The 20,299-nt window shown below is 31.1% G+C and overlaps 4 protein-coding genes across 4 annotated transcripts; all 4 read right to left on the minus strand.

Moving 5' to 3' along the window:
* Positions 1-3,346: 3,346 nt before the first annotated feature.
* LOC142328383 (matrix metalloproteinase-18-like) lies at positions 3,347-5,622 on the minus strand. The gene is made up of 2 exons (XM_075372091.1): positions 4,125-5,622; positions 3,347-3,357 (listed from the first exon to the last, which is right to left on the minus strand). Exons 1-2 carry the CDS (start codon positions 5,620-5,622, stop codon positions 3,347-3,349), a joined length of 1,509 nt encoding a protein of 502 aa, XP_075228206.1.
* A 964-nt stretch (positions 5,623-6,586) lies between these two features.
* LOC142328384 (uncharacterized) lies at positions 6,587-7,813 on the minus strand. Its single transcript, XM_075372092.1, has one exon. The coding sequence runs from the start codon at positions 7,811-7,813 to the stop codon at positions 6,587-6,589; it is 1,227 nt and encodes a 408-aa protein (XP_075228207.1).
* Positions 7,814-13,693: 5,880 nt separating this feature from the next.
* LOC142327855 (uncharacterized) lies at positions 13,694-14,835 on the minus strand. The gene is made up of 2 exons (XM_075371207.1): positions 14,170-14,835; positions 13,694-14,083 (listed from the first exon to the last, which is right to left on the minus strand). Exons 1-2 carry the CDS (start codon positions 14,630-14,632, stop codon positions 14,079-14,081), a joined length of 468 nt encoding a protein of 155 aa, XP_075227322.1. The 5' UTR covers positions 14,633-14,835; the 3' UTR covers positions 13,694-14,078.
* A 720-nt stretch (positions 14,836-15,555) lies between these two features.
* Positions 15,556-16,934, minus strand: LOC142328133 (uncharacterized). The gene is made up of 2 exons (XM_075371673.1): positions 16,448-16,934; positions 15,556-16,324 (listed from the first exon to the last, which is right to left on the minus strand). The coding sequence occupies exon 2, from the start codon at positions 16,322-16,324 to the stop codon at positions 15,905-15,907; it is 420 nt and encodes a 139-aa protein (XP_075227788.1). The 5' UTR covers positions 16,448-16,934; the 3' UTR covers positions 15,556-15,904.
* Positions 16,935-20,299: the final 3,365 nt, after the last annotated feature.

Consider the following 20,299-nt stretch of genomic DNA (forward strand, 5'->3'; position numbering starts at 1 on the left):
TTCTTTGTCGTTTTGTAAAAGGTACTCATCGTGAAAGAGTAGATATGCGATATAAGACTCTTTTAGATAAATTCGATTTTCACGGTATAACTTTTCCCACACCATTAGGCGAGATAAAAATTTTTGAAGAAAAAAATAATGTTTCTGTAAATGTATATTCATTTGATGAGAAAGGAATAATATTTCCAGTAAAAGTATGTTTACAAGAACGCAATGAACATTTTGATTTGCTACTTTTAACAAACAATGAAGTTTTTCATTATTGTTATATAACCAATTTTGAAAGATTGATTGGCTCCCAATTAACCAAGAATAACCATAGGATTACTATTTGCAAAAGATGTTTTACATTTTATAAAACCGATAAATATTCAACTATAAAAATGAATGAACATATAGAAAAATGTAAAGTAAATGCGCCAGCAAAAATTATTCTTCCTGAGGTTGATTGTAACGGTCTTCCTCCTATGTTAAAATTTAAAAATTTTCATCATATGTTTGCAGTACCAATTGTTTGTTATGCAGATTTTGAATGCATATTAAAACCTGTTTCAACATGCTATCCCAACAATGAAAAATCTTTTACTGTATCTACGGAACACCATATTCCAATGAGTTTCTGTTTGTATTTTGTTTCAAGTCCATCAGTTCCAGATTTTATACAAAATGTTCTACCTTCGACTCCTTTCTTATATAGAGGAAAAGATGCAACTAAAAAATTTATGATAGTGCTTAAAGATATTTGTTCAAGAATTGATAATTATTTAAAAATTAATAAAACAATTATATTTACTGATGAAGATAAAATCGCATTCGATTCCGCACTTTCTTGTCAGATGTGTGAAATTAAATTCAGTTCGCAGGTAATTCCAGTTCGTGATCATTGCCATTTAACAGGTAAATATAGAGCTGCTCTTTGTAATAAATGTAATTTGCAAAGACGTAATCAAACATTTCTTCCTGTTTTTCTTCATAACAGCTCAAATTATGATTCGCATTTCATTGTTAAAGAATTAGGATATGATGAAAAAAGAATAAATTTAATTCCGAATACTACTGAGAAGTATATTTCATTTACAAAAACTATCGGTAACCAAATGTCTATTCGTTTCGTTGATTCAATCCGGTTTATGTCATTTAGTTTAGATTATTTAGTTAAAACATTACCCACTGAAAAGTTTTTTCATTTAAAAAAATCATTTAAACAAGATGAACTTCATCTTGTAACTCGAAAAGGAGTTTATCCTTATGAGTATACTAGCTCCTGGGAAGTTTTAGAAGATACTCAATTACCACCTAAAGAGAAATTTTATAGTTCGCTTACAGGAGAAAATATTGATGAAAATGATTATATTCATGCTAAAACTGTTTGGAGTCATTTCAATATAAAAAATTTAGGTGAATATAGTGATCTTTATTTAAAATGTGATGTTCTTCTTTTAGCTGATGTATTTGAAAATTTTCGTTTACTTTGTTTAAGAGAATATGGCTTAGATTGCGCATATTACTTTACACTTCCTGGTTTTTCATTTGATGCTATGCTTTATAAAACGCGAGTTTCACTTGAATTAATCACAGATTATGATATTTATTTGTTTTTAGAAAGGGGTATTAGAGGGGGAATATCGGTTTGTGTTAAAAAGTATGCGAAGGCAAACAATCCTTACATACCTGAAGAATATGATAATAAATTACCACACACATATTTAGCATATCTAGATGCCAATAACTTATACGGTTGGGCAATGAGCCAACATCTACCAAAACAAAGTTTTCGATGGGTTGAAAAAGAAATTCAACAATCAATAGCAGATAGTATATTATCGTTTAAAGATGATGGTATAATTGGTTTTATTTTTGAAGTTGACGTAGAGTATCCTGAATTTCTTCATAATACACACAGTGATCTTCCATTTCTTCCGATAAATGAAGTTCCCCCTTTTTCATCTCACACAAAATTAGTAACAACATTAAAAACTAAAAATAATTATATTTGTCATTATGTTAATTTAAAACAAGCTATTCGTAACGGACTTAGAGTAACTAAAGTACATAAAATACTGCAATTTATTCAATCTCCTTGGTTAAAAAGCTATATAAATTTAAATACTATAAATCGACAATCGGCAACAAATGATTTTGAAAAAGACTTATTTAAATTAATGAATAATGCGGTATTTGGGAAGTGTATGGAAAACGTTAGGAAACGTATTAATTTAGAATTGGTTTCATCAGAAAAAAGGTTGATGAAACTTATTGCGAAACCAACATTTAAAGATAGAATAATATATAATGAAAATCTTTGTGCAGTTCAGTGTACTAAAGAAAAAATAAAATTAGATAAACCTCTGTATGTGGGTCTATCAGTGTTAGAACTTAGTAAGACACTAATGTATAATTTTCATTATAATATAATGAAGAAAAAATATAGATCTAAGATTAATCTTCTTTATATGGATACCGATAGCTTTTTTTATGAAATAGAGACTCATGATTTTTACCAAGATTTACAAGATGAAAGTTTTATTGAGTATTTTGATACGTCTGATTTTCCTGTTTCACATCCTCTTTTTTCAATTAAAAATAAAAAAGTTTTAGGTAAATTTAAGGATGAATGTAACGGCATTCCTATAAAAGAATTTATCGGATTAAGAGCAAAATTATATACTTTTACAACTACAAAGGGGATTACGAAAAAAGCTAAAGGAATAAAAAAGAATGTAGTAAAAAACAAATTAAATATCAACCATTACAGAAACTGTTTATTGAAAGCAAGTGACGATAGCAAAGACCTTTATGTTCAAATGAAACTGATTCGATCAAAAAAACACTTAGTTGAAACTGTGACAGTAAACAAATTAGCATTAAGCAGTTATGATGATAAACGTGTTGCAGTTAATAACATATTAACTTTACCTTGGGGGCATGTTGATATTCCTTTAGAACTTAAACGTTTATTTAATCATTAAATTATTTTCAATTTTGTTTTTTCTTTTCAGTTAAAAATGTACAAAAAATCTTGTTATTATAGCATTAGAGTAACCAAACCGCTTTCATTAGTAGCATGTTCAACATTAAGTGTGGTTCAAGCAATAACTAGTGGCTTAATAGAGGTTACAGATGAATTAAGGCATTTATTTTTAATACTAGACGAAAATGAATTAGATTTTAAAGTTAATGTATACAGCAGGTTTAATTATAAGAATGTAATCGATCCGAATATATGTTATTATTGTTTACTAAATAATTTTTTCTCACTTACATATCTTTCAGTTAAAGAAATGGTTGATAACTATCTTTGTGTTCATTTGACTAAAAATTTAAATATTGATGATGAAGAAGAAAATTATATATTTTCTGTTTTAACAACAGAAACTCTCAATAACATTGTATCAATTTTAATTAATAAAAAACATAACAATTCCGTAAAGATTCACTTTCTTACAGAAAGATCGAATAAATGGTTTAGTTATTTATTTAGTAAACAATATAATTCTATATTATATAGTAAAAATTGGTAATTTTATCAATAATATTTTAAATAAATATTTATTGTTTTAATTAAATTAATGTATGTTTTATTTTATTATAATCAATATAAAATGTATTTAGTATTTTAATATATTCAATTAAAATATATTTATTATTTTATTATATTCAATTAAATTAATGTATGTTTTATTTTATTATAATCAATTAAAATGTATTTAATATTTTAAATAAATATTTATTGTTTCAATTAAATTAATGTATGTATTATTTTATTATATTAAATAAAGATGTATTTAGTATTTTATTATATTTAATAAAATGTATCCAGCATTTTTTTATAGTCAAAAGTAAATGTTTTGTAAAAATAAATAATTTTTCAAAGTTTATTTCAGTTTTTATTTTATTTCAACCTTTTTTATCATTAAAAACTAATTATAAAAAGGATAAAAGGTAGTTATTTTTATTAAAATAAGTTACAATACATTTTTCTGAATTAATTTATTAAATAAAATTTGATTACAAATTTCAATCAAAAATATAATTTTTACATGAACTTATCCATAATTCTTTCTTTATCCTAAATTCACACAATTCCTTTTAAACTTCTTTTTTAGGATAAACATGAAATTTACTGATAAATTCAGTGAACTGTTTTAAGATATTGTTACTGTAACATAGCAAACCAAAAAGCTCATGATCTTTAGTTCCAAATCTGATTACTTTTTGGAAGAATTCATTATACTCATAATAATTTCCATTCTTAAAAAAATAAAGTAGTCCGTTGTTAAAACGAGTAACCCCATCTATATCTGCCGGTATTCCAGGAAACAGATTGGATACAAGATCTGTTCGAGCAACAGTGAATGAACATTCATTTATCTCCCCCACAAAATCTTCATTATAAATCACATAAGTTTTTCCAGTATATGTATTTACGATACCATTAATCGTACAAGGATGACCTCTGTTAAAGTGTGAACATACATTCCTAGGATAGCCTATGACCAACTGTTGAGTATTAAGATTGAACATAAACAATTTATGATTTTCAATTAATACTATTTCTCCGTTCGGTCTCTGGTACATCGCATCTATTCCTTTGAATGTATCTAAAGAAAGAAACTTTAATCGTTCAGTAATTTCAAGTGGTCTATAATAATTTTTGCTATCATATTTACTGCTGTTCGCAATATTTATTATCCATAACTGTTTTTTGAATATTACATAAACTTTACCATTTACTAGCAAGTAATGAATTTTATTCTCATCATCTTCTTTTATTGCGCACACGTCGGTAATAACCTCTGAAGACTTAGGAACAGTAGTAGATTTAGTCGTTTGAACAGGTTTAGCAGTAGTTGTCATCGCTTTACTGCCGTAAAGCGACTGAATGGCTAATATATCGTCTTCGCTTAAATTTGAACGTTTGTTTAGTAAAGGGTACATGAGAGCATCTTTATTGAAAGAATGGCGAACACCCAAGGCGTGACCAATCTCATGCATCAACGTGCTCAGAAGGTTGGTTTTGTCTTTTTCCTCTTTACCTTCAGGATCAAAATTCCAATTCTCCTCTTCATCAATGTGAATTTCTATGGGTGTGTTAGCAGTGTTAGGAGAAAACGCATGGGCCAAAACACCTCCAGGTCCATCAAATTTGCTCGAGCATCGAACTTTATCGTTTTTGGCACATGTGTGGATACCATATTTGTCAGAAATTAGGATATCATATCCGTAATAATCATGTTTGAAACTTAACGATGTGTGCTTTGCCCATTCATCAAAAGCTATGTTAGCTAATTTCATCTTTTCAGCCGTTGCTCGTTGGTAGTGCCATTTCAGTTCTGGTTTTCTCCATATGATTCTTGAAACTACATACGGTAAAATATCTGGTACACCGCATCGAGGCTCACGCATGAGAGCGATGGTCTTACTATTTAACTCCCCATTAACCGGAAGATGAAAAGATTCTTGAAACAGTTTTACGGCATCTTTTACTGCTTTTTCATCAATTAAGCTTGCATTATCTCCTTTGAGATATCCATAGTCCAATAGAAATTTATTAGAATCAAATTCATCTGCATTTATAGAAATTGTTGTGATAAAAAACGTTATGAAGTATATGATAATCATCTTATTGCACTGTTTTAAAGACTGAACGTAACAAATGGAACATTTCATTTAAATACATTCCAAAATCTTATTGTTTAGAGGAGAAGGGATAATTAAACCTAAAATAAAAACAACTATTTCTTTTTTAAGTTATTTATTGTTCTTTAATAATCAAAATACAAATACATATTTTATTTGATGTTAAATTTTAAATACATTTTTATTTCAAATTAAAATTTATTATTCTTCACTCCAGTCTTTTTCATCTTCAGGAAACAGTTGATGAATCTTGATGTCTGGATCTTGTTGCATGTAGTTGGGTAGATCCTCATAAATTTTAGGCGGAACATACCTTCCGTAAAGGTCGATAATAACCTGCTTAGGAAGGTGACGTAGAACGTTACGTCCGGGACTGTTTAAATAACACTCTTTTGCTTTTTCTATAGCATTTCCCACCGTTTCCAACATATAATAAAATTTACTTTGTTCACTCCACCACATGTGTAACCATATAGCCTTTTTCATAGCGCAATTATGTTTTTCACCAAAAGGGCATACTTTATTTATTGAAGAACCGAATAAATCGATCGGAGGACAATCGTAACCGTCAAGGTCTTTTATTATATTCCGTTTATTGTTTAGTATTTGTTCTAACACTTTTTTCTTTTCTTTGCACTTTACATATATAGTACACATTGGTGCTAAATTTTCAAAAATGGTTGATAACCTCAAGTGTTCAATAAAACCCGAATTCCAATTGAATCCGATTTGTTTCTGAAAGTTTTGTATTGCAACTCTTGTAGTTTGAGATGAAATATCATAGTAGTCAAAAGGTGGCTTGAATAGATATTGCTCGAATCGGAGCCCATCCAAAGAAATTAAAACTAATTCTTTAATGTAGACATCAGCGTTGGGTAAACGAAAAAAAGTAAAGTCTGATATAAAGTCAGACATGTTGACTTTACCGACTAACAGACTAAACTGGTTAGGAAACGTTTTTGACTGTGCCAGTTAAAGGAGAATATTGCATTATGCAATCACTTATCATCAAACAATAGGCTGTTGTGTTGTCGGGAATGTTGGTAGAAGTTTGTATCTCGATTTTAATATCGACCGCGCCAGTTTTCAAAGTATCGTTTTGTTTTGAACAATCTATAAAGATTAATGGCATAGCATAGTACTTGGATGGGGTAATTAACGCAGCCGCTGAATTCCTGTTATAATAAGATCTATAGAAACTCTTAAACATTTCGTATAATATAATGCTATCTCCTTGAATGTGTTCATAAGGATAATATACTGAATTCAGATACAAGCGTATGTTATTAAGTGAAATGGTATCAAAATTCGAAGCTCTTTTTGTTGCGTCTCCTTTTCTTGATGTTTGAAATCCAATGATAACATAATGAGGTTTTTCCACCTGCGTTGTTGTTTTAACTGTCCAAATTACATCTTTACTGATAGGTAGAGTTGGGTATTCGTACAAGTTCCACTTTCGGAACATCATCAAAATCGGTTCATCCTTATCTACCAGTCTAAGAAGTGATAACCGTTTTTCATCCGATACGTTAACATATGGTATTTTCCAACTAATTTTCGTTATTGTGAAGGTAAATGTTTTTCCAGCTGGAACGACAACAGCATTATTATTAGTGGAAGCCCGAAGCAGAATAAGTTCCTGTTTAACGTTTAGCAGTATCTTATTATAATCTTCAAAAAAGCCCAAGAGCATCTTCAGCGGAAGTAATACCTTAAACTTTGCCGATTCACCATCGATATATACACCGTTGACCGGTTGGATATCTTCAACACCGTCCGATGACCAACCATGCATAAAAATTGAATCTTTTTCGAAGTTTCTCAGTGATAGAGCATTTTTCATCGTTGAAGTTATCCCCACATTTCTCACCCTATCCACCTCCTGTCCTGCAATTTCATAACGAATTTCATCGAAAAGAAACGCGCCAAAATTGTTGCATAGTTTTAGTGTTGAATCTGAAACTCCATTAGCATCACTATACGTTCCGTTGATGAGTAAATAACTTTCGCACGGAAGCGTGTATACATCCTGTTGCTGGACAGGAATTCTTATTTCATCACTATTATTAAATGTAGTTGATGCATAAGGATAGTGAGTATGAAATTCTTTACCCGTAATGCTTTCATCAAATACCGCGTTCGCAGTATCAACGTCTATTATCTGTCCGCTCATTGTTGTAATACTTTAAAACCTAAAGATTCCAAAAATCGTACGTTTTCTCGTGTTAGCCGTTTAAGCTTCGCAGGTTGACTAGTCGTTAACGGGACTATGGGAGGGAATTTATATTCTGCTTTATCAACAAAAATCAGCACCATCGTTTCTTCGTCTTAAATGCAGTCTCACCGTCACTTCTTCACCACCGAAACTTATCAGTTCTGAATTTTGATTATAAACGTGCACAGTTATATTCCGTATAGACTTGGTGTTGACCGGAAGATAAATGACACTGTGCGGTACTTCAATTATCTTATATCCCCGTCCAACTCTGGGATAGAATTCGTGAATGATATGACCTTCTTCTCCGCCTACAAATGAACCGCGGGCGATGTTACAACTTATACGTATTGCATTTACAGATGAAATACTAACAGGTTTCTGAGATGTATGCCAGAAGTTTGCTGGTAGGACCATTTCATCAAATCCCAAAAGAGTACGGATAGAATGTGGTTTTGTAAAATCTACTATTTCAGTACAAAATAAACGCGAGTGCATCGTCGTAGGTTCGATTAAGATTTTAATCAAACATTTTGCATCATTTTTATTGCGATTTCGTTGTTTACCTTTATCATTGTCAGTCGCGTTCGATTCATCGCAGTTGCCCATCCCATGTTTCAATTTAATTTTCAAATCATCAATCTCATACATCCCCGGCGGAAGCTTTATCGATTTACTGCCATGGTAACCGTAATAAAACATATTATTTTTTTCTTTTTCTACATTTTGAATGTTATTATATGACATAAAATCAATCAGGCCGATTTCCCACGCGGCATCGCCGAGTTCTATCGGAGGGAAAAAATCTGCAGACAGTATAGAAGATTTTCCGTTTAGGCAGAACATATCAGAAACTTTAAACATAGATGCCCGCAAACAACTGAATTAAAATCCTGCCTGCGGTCTAAATTATACTGGATGTTGACTTTCTCTTTGTTGGATTTAAGATATTGGACTAGCTCTTTAGGTGGCTGTAAATTACCGTAACTGTCAAAATAAAACACGTTCGCGTTACGTTTTTTATAACAAACCCAATGCGTACCCGGATTGAGGACACTGTCCAAGTTCACTATTCCCGATTCGAATTTATTTATTCTAGCTGGTAAAGTATCGCGCATGAAAACACCTCTGAAGTGGGGTAAATTAATTTTTCGCGCAAACCGTATTAACTCCACATCTGATAAAGGATGAATGGGGAGTTTGCGTAGTAAATTTAATGCTTTTTTCTGCCTTGACGACGACGACGACGACGACGACGACGACGACTGCGACCTGCAGACCGGCGTTTTTTTACGCCGCATCCGGTTTTAGATCGGTACGGTTCAAGATAAGCACCTTTCCCCTTTTTTCTTATAGTTTTTTTTCGCACACCTCTGACTGAAGCTTTCTTCAATCTTCCGCCGAATTTACTCTTTATTTTCATAGCGTTTGTTACAGCCCACGCAGCAGCCTTCTCTGCAATGCTGGAATCGGGCGCGGATACCCTTTGCCAAGCTCTTTCCGCTAACTCTTTATCAGCTTGTGCTCTTCGCCGAGAATCGTTGTAGATACTATACGCTATATCATGCGCCTTACAAGCTTTATCGAGTGGATTTATACCAAGATCGCCTCTTTCCAATCTTTGTTTTAGTTTTGTTCCGGGTCCGCAATATTGGTAACCGGGTATGTGAGCCTCGAAAGGAAGAAGATCTACAGCCCGATTGAGAACTGTTCCTACTACGTTACGTGCAATACCGAAAGTTTTACCCGGTAGACTTTCGATCGAACTTATCAATCCGTTTCCTGTTTTACAACTAACGTTACACTTGTTCGTGCTCTTCATTTTATCCCCAACTAAAAGTCTTCGGTCAATGCATCCGTATTTAAATCAGATTCTTTTTCAGTTTGAGTTACCGCATCTTTCTGAACCTCGCTTTTCAATCGAGAATCACTTTCCTCTAATCGCTGACGAACAATGGGGTCATTAGTATTTTTACTTCTTAAAGGATTTTCTATTTCTTTTCCTATCATATTTTCTATTTTAGCGATGATCTCATCGAATTTCTGTTGAATAAGGAACCGTACATATCTCATGGTCACCAAATCGTTTTCATCATCTGGATGAGCGGCGTTTTTGGCACGAGCTCCTTTGAAATCCACCACTTTAAAATGTGTTTGTTCTTCACACGCTAAAAAATCGTGATCAGAGGCATATTGCTCGATTAAATATATGCAATCGTCCATGTTAACAGCATCATCATAATATTCCGCTGATGCTAGATTGCAAATCTTTTTTTCGCGGGCGTCGATATCACCCTCTTCAGTAATCCCAAACGGGATTCTTGAACCAAATTCTGTCTGTCCTAACCTGTTGACTGGCATGATCTCAAATGACTTGCTTACAGTGCGCCTTCTCCTTTTATTAGTCCTCGTTCTTTTAATTCCTCGACTATCGATACAATTTCATTATCATGTGCGGTATTACCTGCCTTTTTTGACGCGATCAATAGTTTTAGCCTCTCACAGATTTCGTTAGGATCATCAAAATAAACGTAATCGACTTTATGGTTTTCATTCAAAGTCATTGCAGATGGTACTAAACCTTCACCTCGTTTTTTCGAGGTGAACGGTGGAAAAAGCTTGCTTATTACTTCCACATACTTAAATCCCGAATTAGTCTTTACCCGTTCCAGAGCGGAATTATTTCTTCTGTGCGCATTTGTTGCGATTAAAATTTTCCTATATTCTTCCAAATCTTCTTCAGTGAATTACTTCGGTTTTTTCCAGAAAAGTAATTCGAACAAACCTCGGCTTGCAGGATACTTCACTTCTCTTATCAGGATGTTACTTTCCTTATCGAAATCGATTAATGAATCTCCAATCTTCAGTTCGTTTCCTTCAAAATGAACACCGTAAACGTTATCCATGTTGTTTTCTACATCTCTGATGGCGTCAAGCATAAATTCCTGCGCTAACCCTTCTCGCATGCTTGTCTTGAGAGACATGCTCATTTGCATTTTCCCTTCGGGTGTATTCAACATTTGTACTATGCTGGGTTGAGATTCATAAGTCTCTTCTTGTTCGATCCTAGGTGACTGTTCGGTTTCTTCGGCTTTTTCAGCTCGATGGTGAGCCGAATAAGAAAGAAATCTTTTAGCCTTTTGTCGACGTCTCATACCGGTCATTTCATCATCTACCCTATCAGATGGTTGAGCTAGCTGAAAAGGAAATGGACTAGAAGTATCCATCTTATTATGTAATTTTGCAGTCGACCTTTTTATTTCAGATTCTGGTTCATCATTTGCTAAAGAACGTTTACTATGTTTCATCCTATCTTCTTCAGTTAATTGATCGAATATAGAACCCATATCAAACCTCTTTTCAAAATCTCGGTAATCTCGCTCCTCTTTTTCACGCAACTCTTCAGCTGAGATTTTCGGTAGTGAACGTTCTTTTGAATCTATTTCTTTTTTTATCCGTTTTCCCATTTCTCTCTCTTCAGAACCGAACTGTTCTGCTATCTTAATCAGAGGTTCAGTAAGCGGTTTGAAATCTTGTTGAAGTCTTAAATCGGACTCGAATCTTCCTCTTACCAATTCGCCATGTTTTCTTTTAATACTCCTGCGGATCTCCGCGATCTCCGCGGTGACACGCTCACGATCCTCCATAGTAGACATTTATGTTTAATCTGACTGCATGCACTCACTATCTTTCTTTAAGTATGTTGAAGTATTTAAAGTTGATTCATAAGCGCGCACGTTAGCCTGTAGGCTTTTTTAGGCTTTTTCATAAGCGCGCACGTTAGCCTGTAGGCTTTTTTAGGCTTTTTCATAAGCGCGCACGTTAGCCTGTAGGCTTTTTTAGGCTTTTTCATAAGCGCGCACGTTAGCCTGTAGGCTTTTTTAGGCTTTTTCATAAGCGCGCACGTTAGCCTGTAGGCTTTTTTAGGCTTTTTCATAAGCGCGCACGTTAGCCTGTAGGCTTTTTTAGGCTTTTTCATAAGCGCGCACGCTAGCCTGTAGGCTTTTTTAGGCTTTTTTAGGCTTTTTCAGGCTCTTTTCAAGCTCTCTTTCGCGTTTTTGTATGCTTTTTTCAGGCTTTCCGATAAAGATGTCAAAATTAAATCTGTACCGTCCTTTATCAAAATCTCTCTCCTTATCAATTACTAAAAATCCATTTTTTATCCGGTTCCAAGCCTCATTACATATTTCTTTAAACTTTTCAAATGATATATCCGGTGTAACATGATCATGATATATATGTCTCAGGTTTCTTTCATCCTGTCGAAACACCATGAGAAAATTCGCATTGTCTCGGACCAATTGTTTAGGAATTTTACTATATGTTTGACTCATATAAAACACATCAATGTTATTATGCCGTCCCATAGTAAAATATTTTGTTATGTTATTTTGTTTTTCGCATATTACATCATCGAATATCATTATAGAATTCGGTTCCGTTTCTTCCGGTGCCACAATAACATCGTTATCACTATAAGGATAGTAACCTATCCCTTCAACATCAGTCAACAAACTTTTTAAAAATAAGTATTTAGGCTGGTACAATGATTTAGAAAAAACATATATGTTACTGAACCTTAACCCGCTAGGGTCAAATAAAAGATTGAAAACTGCATTCGTCTTACCAGAATTTGAAGGACCTACAACCAAGCATCTGATATTATCTGGAAGAAGAGGACTATGTCTTTTTATAGAATTTAAATCAGATACCTCACCTATTAAACGGTCAAAATTAATTACTGTTAGCTTCCGATCTTGTTCTTCAGCATCCATCTCTGCTACTGAATAAATTACATAAGTGTAATTTATTTTATTAAATCCTTTTTATCTATCCACGAGTCCTCCTTCTTATCAAATCCCAACCAGCGAACTAATAATTTATCACCGCGTTTTTTTAATACTTTTTCAACCAAATAAACGTTGCCGTACTTGGTTTTACTAAGTTCTTCCGTATAGAAACTTCCTTTTAACACTTCCCCTTTCCCATCTTTAAGAATGTACGTTATAGGTCGTGTTTGTTTTATCTTGAAAATTGTAAAAACTTCATTAGTCCAATTCGGAAGATATCCTTTCGCAAATATCTTTTTATACTTACTTATCCTTACCTGATCACCAACATTAAATTTAATCGTGGTCGTATGCTGATGACGTTTTTTTGCAACCTTTAATATATTTAACAACACTTCGCGTTCGTTTTTATAAGAAACATCTTTAGGTTTAAAACCAGTAGTTCTATGCACCCTATTGTTATATTTTTCAATTATTTCATCCAATATACTTACCCATCGGTAATCACCCTGTTCGGTAAATTTACGCCACATATTAGTCTTGAGAGTTCTATTGAACCGCTCCACTATTGATGCCTTTTTATCGGAAAAAGTTGAATAATGATTTATATTGAATTTTAGTAATAACGATCTCAATTTTGAATTAAACCATTCTTTTCCATCATCGGTTTGAAAATGCTTCATTTTATGTTTATGAAATATGGGTTTAAGGACCATTACAACTTCATCTGCGTTTTTACTCTTCAATGGAAAAGCAAAAGCAAATTTTGAAAAACAATTTATAATTGTGAGAATATATTTATATCCCCTATTAAATCTTGAGTATTGTATCATCTCTACTAAGTCTGCTTGGTACAAATCGTCTATACCCTTAAGTTCAACAGACCTTGTCAAAAAATTTCTGCGAGCTTGCTTGTGAAGCTCTCTTGCTATCCCTTGTTTAACACTCATCATTTTATTATAAACTAAATTTAAATTGGATGTTTTTAACTTATATATTTAAGGTGAAAAATAAGGATAAAATAATAAAATTCTTTTCAATTTATAAATCTATTTATTCATTGGTTTTGATAACATATTATTTTACAAATAATAAACGAGATAAAATTCCCACTCAATTAATTTGTTTCGCAAAAATTCATATTCAATAACTGTCGGTATTTTCATTTTTACTACTTCTGTTTTATTACCGAAATATTTTCCTTTCTTTATTACTTCTAATCTTGATAAAGGGAAAGTTTTCTTCAAAATATTTATTAAATGATTTATCGATTTTATTCGACCTCCCGGTACAAATCCTATTATCCATGAATCGCTTGTGATATCAGATTCAGATTCGCAAGCTGTCTCGTCGGAAGAACTCTCTCCCATCATTGATAAATATTCTTCAGATGAAGACGAACCCATTATTTCTCCACAACACTCCGTCAGCAATTAACCTAGAACAAACAAATAGAAAATAATTATACAAATACTTATATATTACTGATAAACTTATAAAAATGTTTACTAAAATACAACACACCTTTCATTTTATTTTTCACCATTTTGCAATTATATGAAACTTTTTGATGCTCCTTAAACGGGTTATCATTATCCAACCACTCAAAAATTTCAAGACCACATTCGATACATGCCACAGAATCCATCACGCCGGTGAAATAAAATCCTGCTTCCAACAATAATTCAACCTTTGGAAAAAGCCTTGGCCAATTACTAAAAGTACTCATCATCAGGTCAATACAAACTATGCTATCTTTAAAAAATAAACAACAATTGAATAATTCTTCAGCAACACTACAAGTTTCATCATATGTTTTATGTGCAATTCCGCAATGAAATAAATTAGTTTCAGAGGTTATAGTCCAATTACATTCCTTACATGAAACGATTCCATCATTATCGAAGCGATTTAATCCACATTCTTTAATAATTCTGAATGGGAGTGTGTTTATCCTTTTGCTGAGCGCCGCAAACGGGACAAACATCTCCTAGATTTATTTTTCTGATTCCACTTTTGACAGCATATAGTCTTATATCAAATTCAATTTCTTCTAGTTCTTTTTTAAATATGTTCAGCCTCTCACAGTAGCTCTTAAGAATCTCTTTTTGCAACTGCGACATCAATCTTAAACAGAAACAAAAAAATATTAGAAACAGAAAATATTAGGAACAAAAAATTAAAAAATTCCTTTCAATAAATTATTAACATACCTTTTTCACGACTGAATAATTATATTCTTCTTCTATGACTGTTGATTACTTCTTCTACAACAACTGATTCATTTGGTTGCAAAAAGGAAATATAATATACTATAACGTTAAAGACATTTATTAAATACTAAAATTAAAGTGTTACTTAAACTAACATAAGAATTAAAAACAATTATTTAATACTAAAACAAAACTAGCATGTAATAGCTTCAGTCATTTCAATTTTTTATTTAAACTATTTTTCCACCTTTTGTTTCAATTACTAATTGTATTGGGCTTCTACAGAAAGGGCATTTTTTTTCATCGACTATAGGTTTACTTTCGAGACGATCATTACATAATTTGCAGACGGAATGACCACACAAAACAAAAGTTACTTTTATTAAATTACTAAAGCAAATTTGACAAATATATTTTTCTTTTATCTCATCTTCTGATAAAGAATTTATTTCAATATCCCCCTCCTGGGTTTCGTCAAATTCATTTTCTTCATGTTTCACAATACATAATAATATATTAGATATATTATTGGAAAATGGATAAATAATATATTCTCCTTCTTCTATAATCGCTGATTCATTCGACTGCAAAAAGGAAAATATAATAAATCAATTTAAATTAAGCTTAGAAACATTTATTCAATGCTATAATTAAAGTATTACATAAATTACATTCGACAGGTACTTTTTTAAAATATAATAACTTACATCTAAAACATATTGGATGTGCACATGGAATAGTAATAAATTTAATTACATTTATTTTACAAAATTGGCATGTTATTGCTTCTCGATCGTTTAAAGCAATTGTTTCACTAAGTCTAATAGGAAAACTATTTTTATCAGGTTTCCTTTGCGATTTTGCAAAACCTTTATTTAACATTTTATGTAGAACAGAACCATTTTTTATTTTGTGCATAAATCCTCCACCTTTTATTAATAAAGAATTTTTTGTTGAACAAATCATTACTCCACAGTTGATTACCTCTTTCATCGGTATATTTTCAATATTTATTTTCATTTTATATTCTCCTTCTTCTTTTGCATTTAGACAACGCCTAAGTCCAAAATAAGCCTCTTGTTCATTATGAAACTGAAATTGAAAGAAAGACCTATTAGTTTCTCTGTAAAACTAAAAATATATTTCTTTTTATCAAATAAAAAAATAATATTTGCCTTTGTAAATCTAACACGGTTTTCGAGGATGAATGATGTTGTTACTACTGTGCTTTCTTCACTTTCATTATTTTCAACATCAGCAGCAGCCTCTGCTATGAGGTTATCGTTGCCGTCATCTAATAAAGGATGATGTTGTTGGTCGTCGACTTCCCCATACACCAACCTTCGCGGTATTAATAACTGCAGCCGCTGATTAGGAGTTCCCTCTAATTCATCATCTTCTTGTAAAACATCATAAACAACCTGTTCTAATTGCGCATCATTTACTGGAAACATTTCTTCGGACATCTACAAAGAAATATTTTCATTGTACTCTAACAAAAATAACGAAAAATATGTAATAATATATAACTTATAAGAAAAATAATAAAAAAATATGTAATAATATATTACTTCTAAGAAAAAACTTACTGTTTTATAAAGGTGACGAAAATATTGATATAATCCAATACAAAACGCCAGTTTTCCAATCTTAGCACCAATATGTTTTGAATTATTTAATTTTAATTAATCTGCAAAGAAAACAGTTGCATTACTATTTATTTTAATTTTATGAACTAGATGTACAAGAATTGATTTTAAATACATAAACTGGAACAGAATTATTTTACATTTAAATATTGGCTGGAAAAATAATTATTAAATAAATATGAAATAGAATTATATTTAAGCGAATAATTTTACATTTAAATATTATTTCACTTACCTCTTTAAATAAAGATGATAAAGATGATAATATAATAGTAGCAGCAAAACGTAACAGTAACAGCAAAACGTAGTATGAATCCGTTAAATTTTTGGCGGGTATTTATATGTATCGGCTATCATTATCATTGAGATAACTTTGAAAATAACAATGCTATCACCAATTGACGCAAATGCATTATCGGTTGACTTTCAAACTTGTAAACAAGGTTAATGCAAAGTCAGCAAGCACGTGTACATTTTTTTATGCCGAAGTAAGCACATTTTTTTTTTTTTTTTTTTTTTGAAATTTTTTTTTGAAATTTTTTTTTTGAATTTTTTTTTTGAAATTTTTTTTTTTTTTTTTTTTGAATTTTTTTTTTTTTTTTTGAAATTTTTTTTTTGAATTTTTTTTTTGAATTTTTTTTTTTTTTTTTTTTTTTTTTCGGGTCAAAGGTCAATTTTTTTTTTTTTTTTTTTTTTTCGGGTCAAAGGTCAATTTTTTTTTTTTTTTTTTTTTTTTTTCGGGTCAAAGGTCAATTTTTTTTTTTTTTTTTTGATGACGTCAGAGGGGGCGGGGGGCGGGGTGATGACGTCATTGATTTTTTTTGATGACGTCATTGATGACGCTTGTCCCAGAACCGGCATTTTTACACTACTATTCTTTCATTACAAAATAAATCAAATGAGATGCTACGTATTTTTCCATCGTTGTTATTATTGTTATTACTCCCCGGGTTGCGTTCGTCTAAGTCGCTTGTGTTATTCGTATGTTAAGTGGATTTTCCAAATAGATTTTTATATACTTCCTTTTTATATTTATTAAACTATCTTGTGTTTCGTTATCGTTTTAGATACGTAAAAAAAGTTGATTTATAAACAATTGTTTAGGTAAATTTAGTCTATCGATAATATTTATTAAAAGGTCGATACCGTTTAAACCGTATTTACATAGTAATACAAAAAAGAGCCTAACAATCTATATCGTAGATTACGTCTTATGTAGGTTTAAAAATCTGATAAGACAACTATTGCGTTCCACGACACGATGGTTATAATTTTTTGTAATCGTCCGGGGACATTGATCGTTCGATATAGATTTAACAAGTTGTTATGTTTATAATTATGATGTTATTTAGATTCAGCGTTAAAAAAGTACTGTACACGTGAGTAAGCAAAAATTATCTACCTGATAAAACTCTTGTAACCGTTGCGAACGTTCTTGGCTTCGAATGTATTATTAGAATCCGATTAAACATTCTTCGGTTACGTAACAAAACTTCTGATTGTAGAAATCATAACGTATCCGTTGTATTAAAATTACGAAAGAAACTCAAAGATTTCTTTGTACAGACGTGAATTTCACATTTTATTATTATTATTATTATTATTATTATTATTATAAATTAATTTATAGACTAATTTTTAATTATTGCTGACAAAAAATAATTTATGTTTCAGGAACCGGTATGCGTTTTCGCACTCCGATATAACAGGTAATTTAATTGTGTAATATACTTTTCTACATTAAATTTCTCATTTTCTGTGAATGTATAATTTTATAGTATTACTAGCGGACCCGACAGACGTTGTCCTGACGCGGCATTATTCTGTAACAAATGCACACACATAAATATAAGTAACTTAATTAAGTTAAAATTAGCAGGAATGTGTTCTAAATTTCATTAAAATGACTATTAGTAAGATATCAGTTTGTAATTGTTGTATTATTGTAATGGGGTTATTGATTAATTATGTGTACTATGGTTAATATTTATTTTCACTAAATATTGAGATGTCCGATGAAAATTGAATTAAAAAATCGAAACGTCGTAAAATTAATAATTAGTGTAATTAATAAATTTTCATCCACATTACTACTAATTTTCACCTAACATCATTCTAAAAAAGTATCTCCTACATATTTTTTTATTTATTTAATAATTTTGATGTTTCATAACCATGTAACAGCTTAATTAATCATCAATTAATAAAAAAAAATGAAAGCACTGTAAAAAAGCAACGTAGTTAAAATTTTAGTAGAAATTTTTATCATTTTTCTCATTTTTTATTTTAACATCTATTTTACCAAATTTTAGATAATTGTAAATTAAAAATAATCTTAGAAAACTTTTTATAAAATTAATCGGCTAAAACATTATAAATTCAATTGTTTAAATATACTTTAAACTATATTATAAGTAACTTAAATTTTTATTTTCAAAGAGCCATTCAATACTTCATAAGTTGCATAGAATCAAATGAGAACTGACAATTTAAATTTGTAGCTTAAGTTGATTGTTATTTAATGCACGTGTATACATCATTAAAATTCATGAAAAATCATGTAAAATATTCACTTCAATACTGCACCTTACAAATTTGCACAATTACTTTTTTTAATTAAACTTTAAAACGTTATTTCAATAAATAATAATATAATATTTCTCAATAAGCGCGCAATTCTAGCAGACTCGGCAATGCTTCGCTATTGCTAGATCTGAGTATACATAGAGATTAATGACAACAATTGAAAGTTTCATAAAACCTTAAAAAACTGAACGTTAGCAATTTAACAAAATTTAACCTTTCACTTTATAAAAGTCAGAATGTAAATAAATCCAAATGGCAAAACAACACAGCACTACCTATCGGATTTAATTCACACCACTCTCTAATCACAGTATTCGGTGGAAAATAATTTTTTAACGAAAAGTGTTGTGGCTGCAAAATCATTACAATTAATACTGAACATTAAGAAACTTACAAAACATTACGGCACCTTATAAAATTTCACCTTTAACTTTATAAAATTCAGAATGTAAATAAATCCAATTGTCAGAACAGCACTACCTATCGGATTTAATTCAAACTATTCTCTAAATACGAATTTTAATGTAAGAACAACACTAAGCTACGACGCAAGTAACTGATATGCGAAAAAGCAACAAAATACAAAAACTTCCTAGAATCCGATCGCAGCACCAACTACCGGGTTTAACTGATAAACCAGAAATTTTAAAAAAACTTCTAAAACGCGATCGCAGCTCTGCCTACTGGACCCAATTGTGAACCTTAACCATCCCAAGATCAACAACACATAAATAGATTAAAAAAACATTTTCACTTCAATACTGTACCTTACAAATTTGCACAATGTATATTTTTTAATTACACTTTAAAACGTTATTTCAATAAATAATAATATAATATAATATTTCTCAATACGCGCACAATTCTAAGCGCGGTCGCAGTGCTGCGTACTTGTTACTTAATCAGTTGTGATTTTGTTTACATTGGCAACGGCCATACGGGCTCTTTGTGATTGGTCGTTGTGTTTGACAGCGGCCATCTTGCATTGATCTGATTGGTTTTCCTTTGTTTACATTTTCATCTGATTTATTAGCCTCTTATTTATTAAAAAACCGTTTTCTCGCGATTTTTTGTAACACAATAACACAAAATTACGAAATATTTTTCTCAATTTGATCGCAGCACCAACTCTCGGGACAAACTAAAATTAAAATAGAATATTATTGAATATTCGATACTGCGATGGTAGCGCAGTCTGCCGGATCA

The sequence above is a fragment of the Lycorma delicatula genome, chromosome 7 (assembly GCF_047948215.1).
Source record: "Lycorma delicatula isolate Av1 chromosome 7, ASM4794821v1, whole genome shotgun sequence".
NCBI lineage: Eukaryota > Metazoa > Arthropoda > Insecta > Hemiptera > Fulgoridae > Lycorma > Lycorma delicatula.

What these genes read in the sequence shown, in the direction of transcription:
- LOC142328383 (XM_075372091.1), bottom strand. Translation starts at nt 5,622, where the DNA reads ATGATTATCATATACTTCATAACGTTTTTTATCACAACAATTTCTATA.
- LOC142328384 (XM_075372092.1), bottom strand. Translation starts at nt 7,813, where the DNA reads ATGAGCGGACAGATAATAGACGTTGATACTGCGAACGCGGTATTTGAT.
- LOC142327855 (XM_075371207.1), bottom strand. Translation starts at nt 14,632, where the DNA reads ATGTTTGTCCCGTTTGCGGCGCTCAGCAAAAGGATAAACACACTCCCA.
- LOC142328133 (XM_075371673.1), bottom strand. Translation starts at nt 16,324, where the DNA reads ATGTCCGAAGAAATGTTTCCAGTAAATGATGCGCAATTAGAACAGGTT.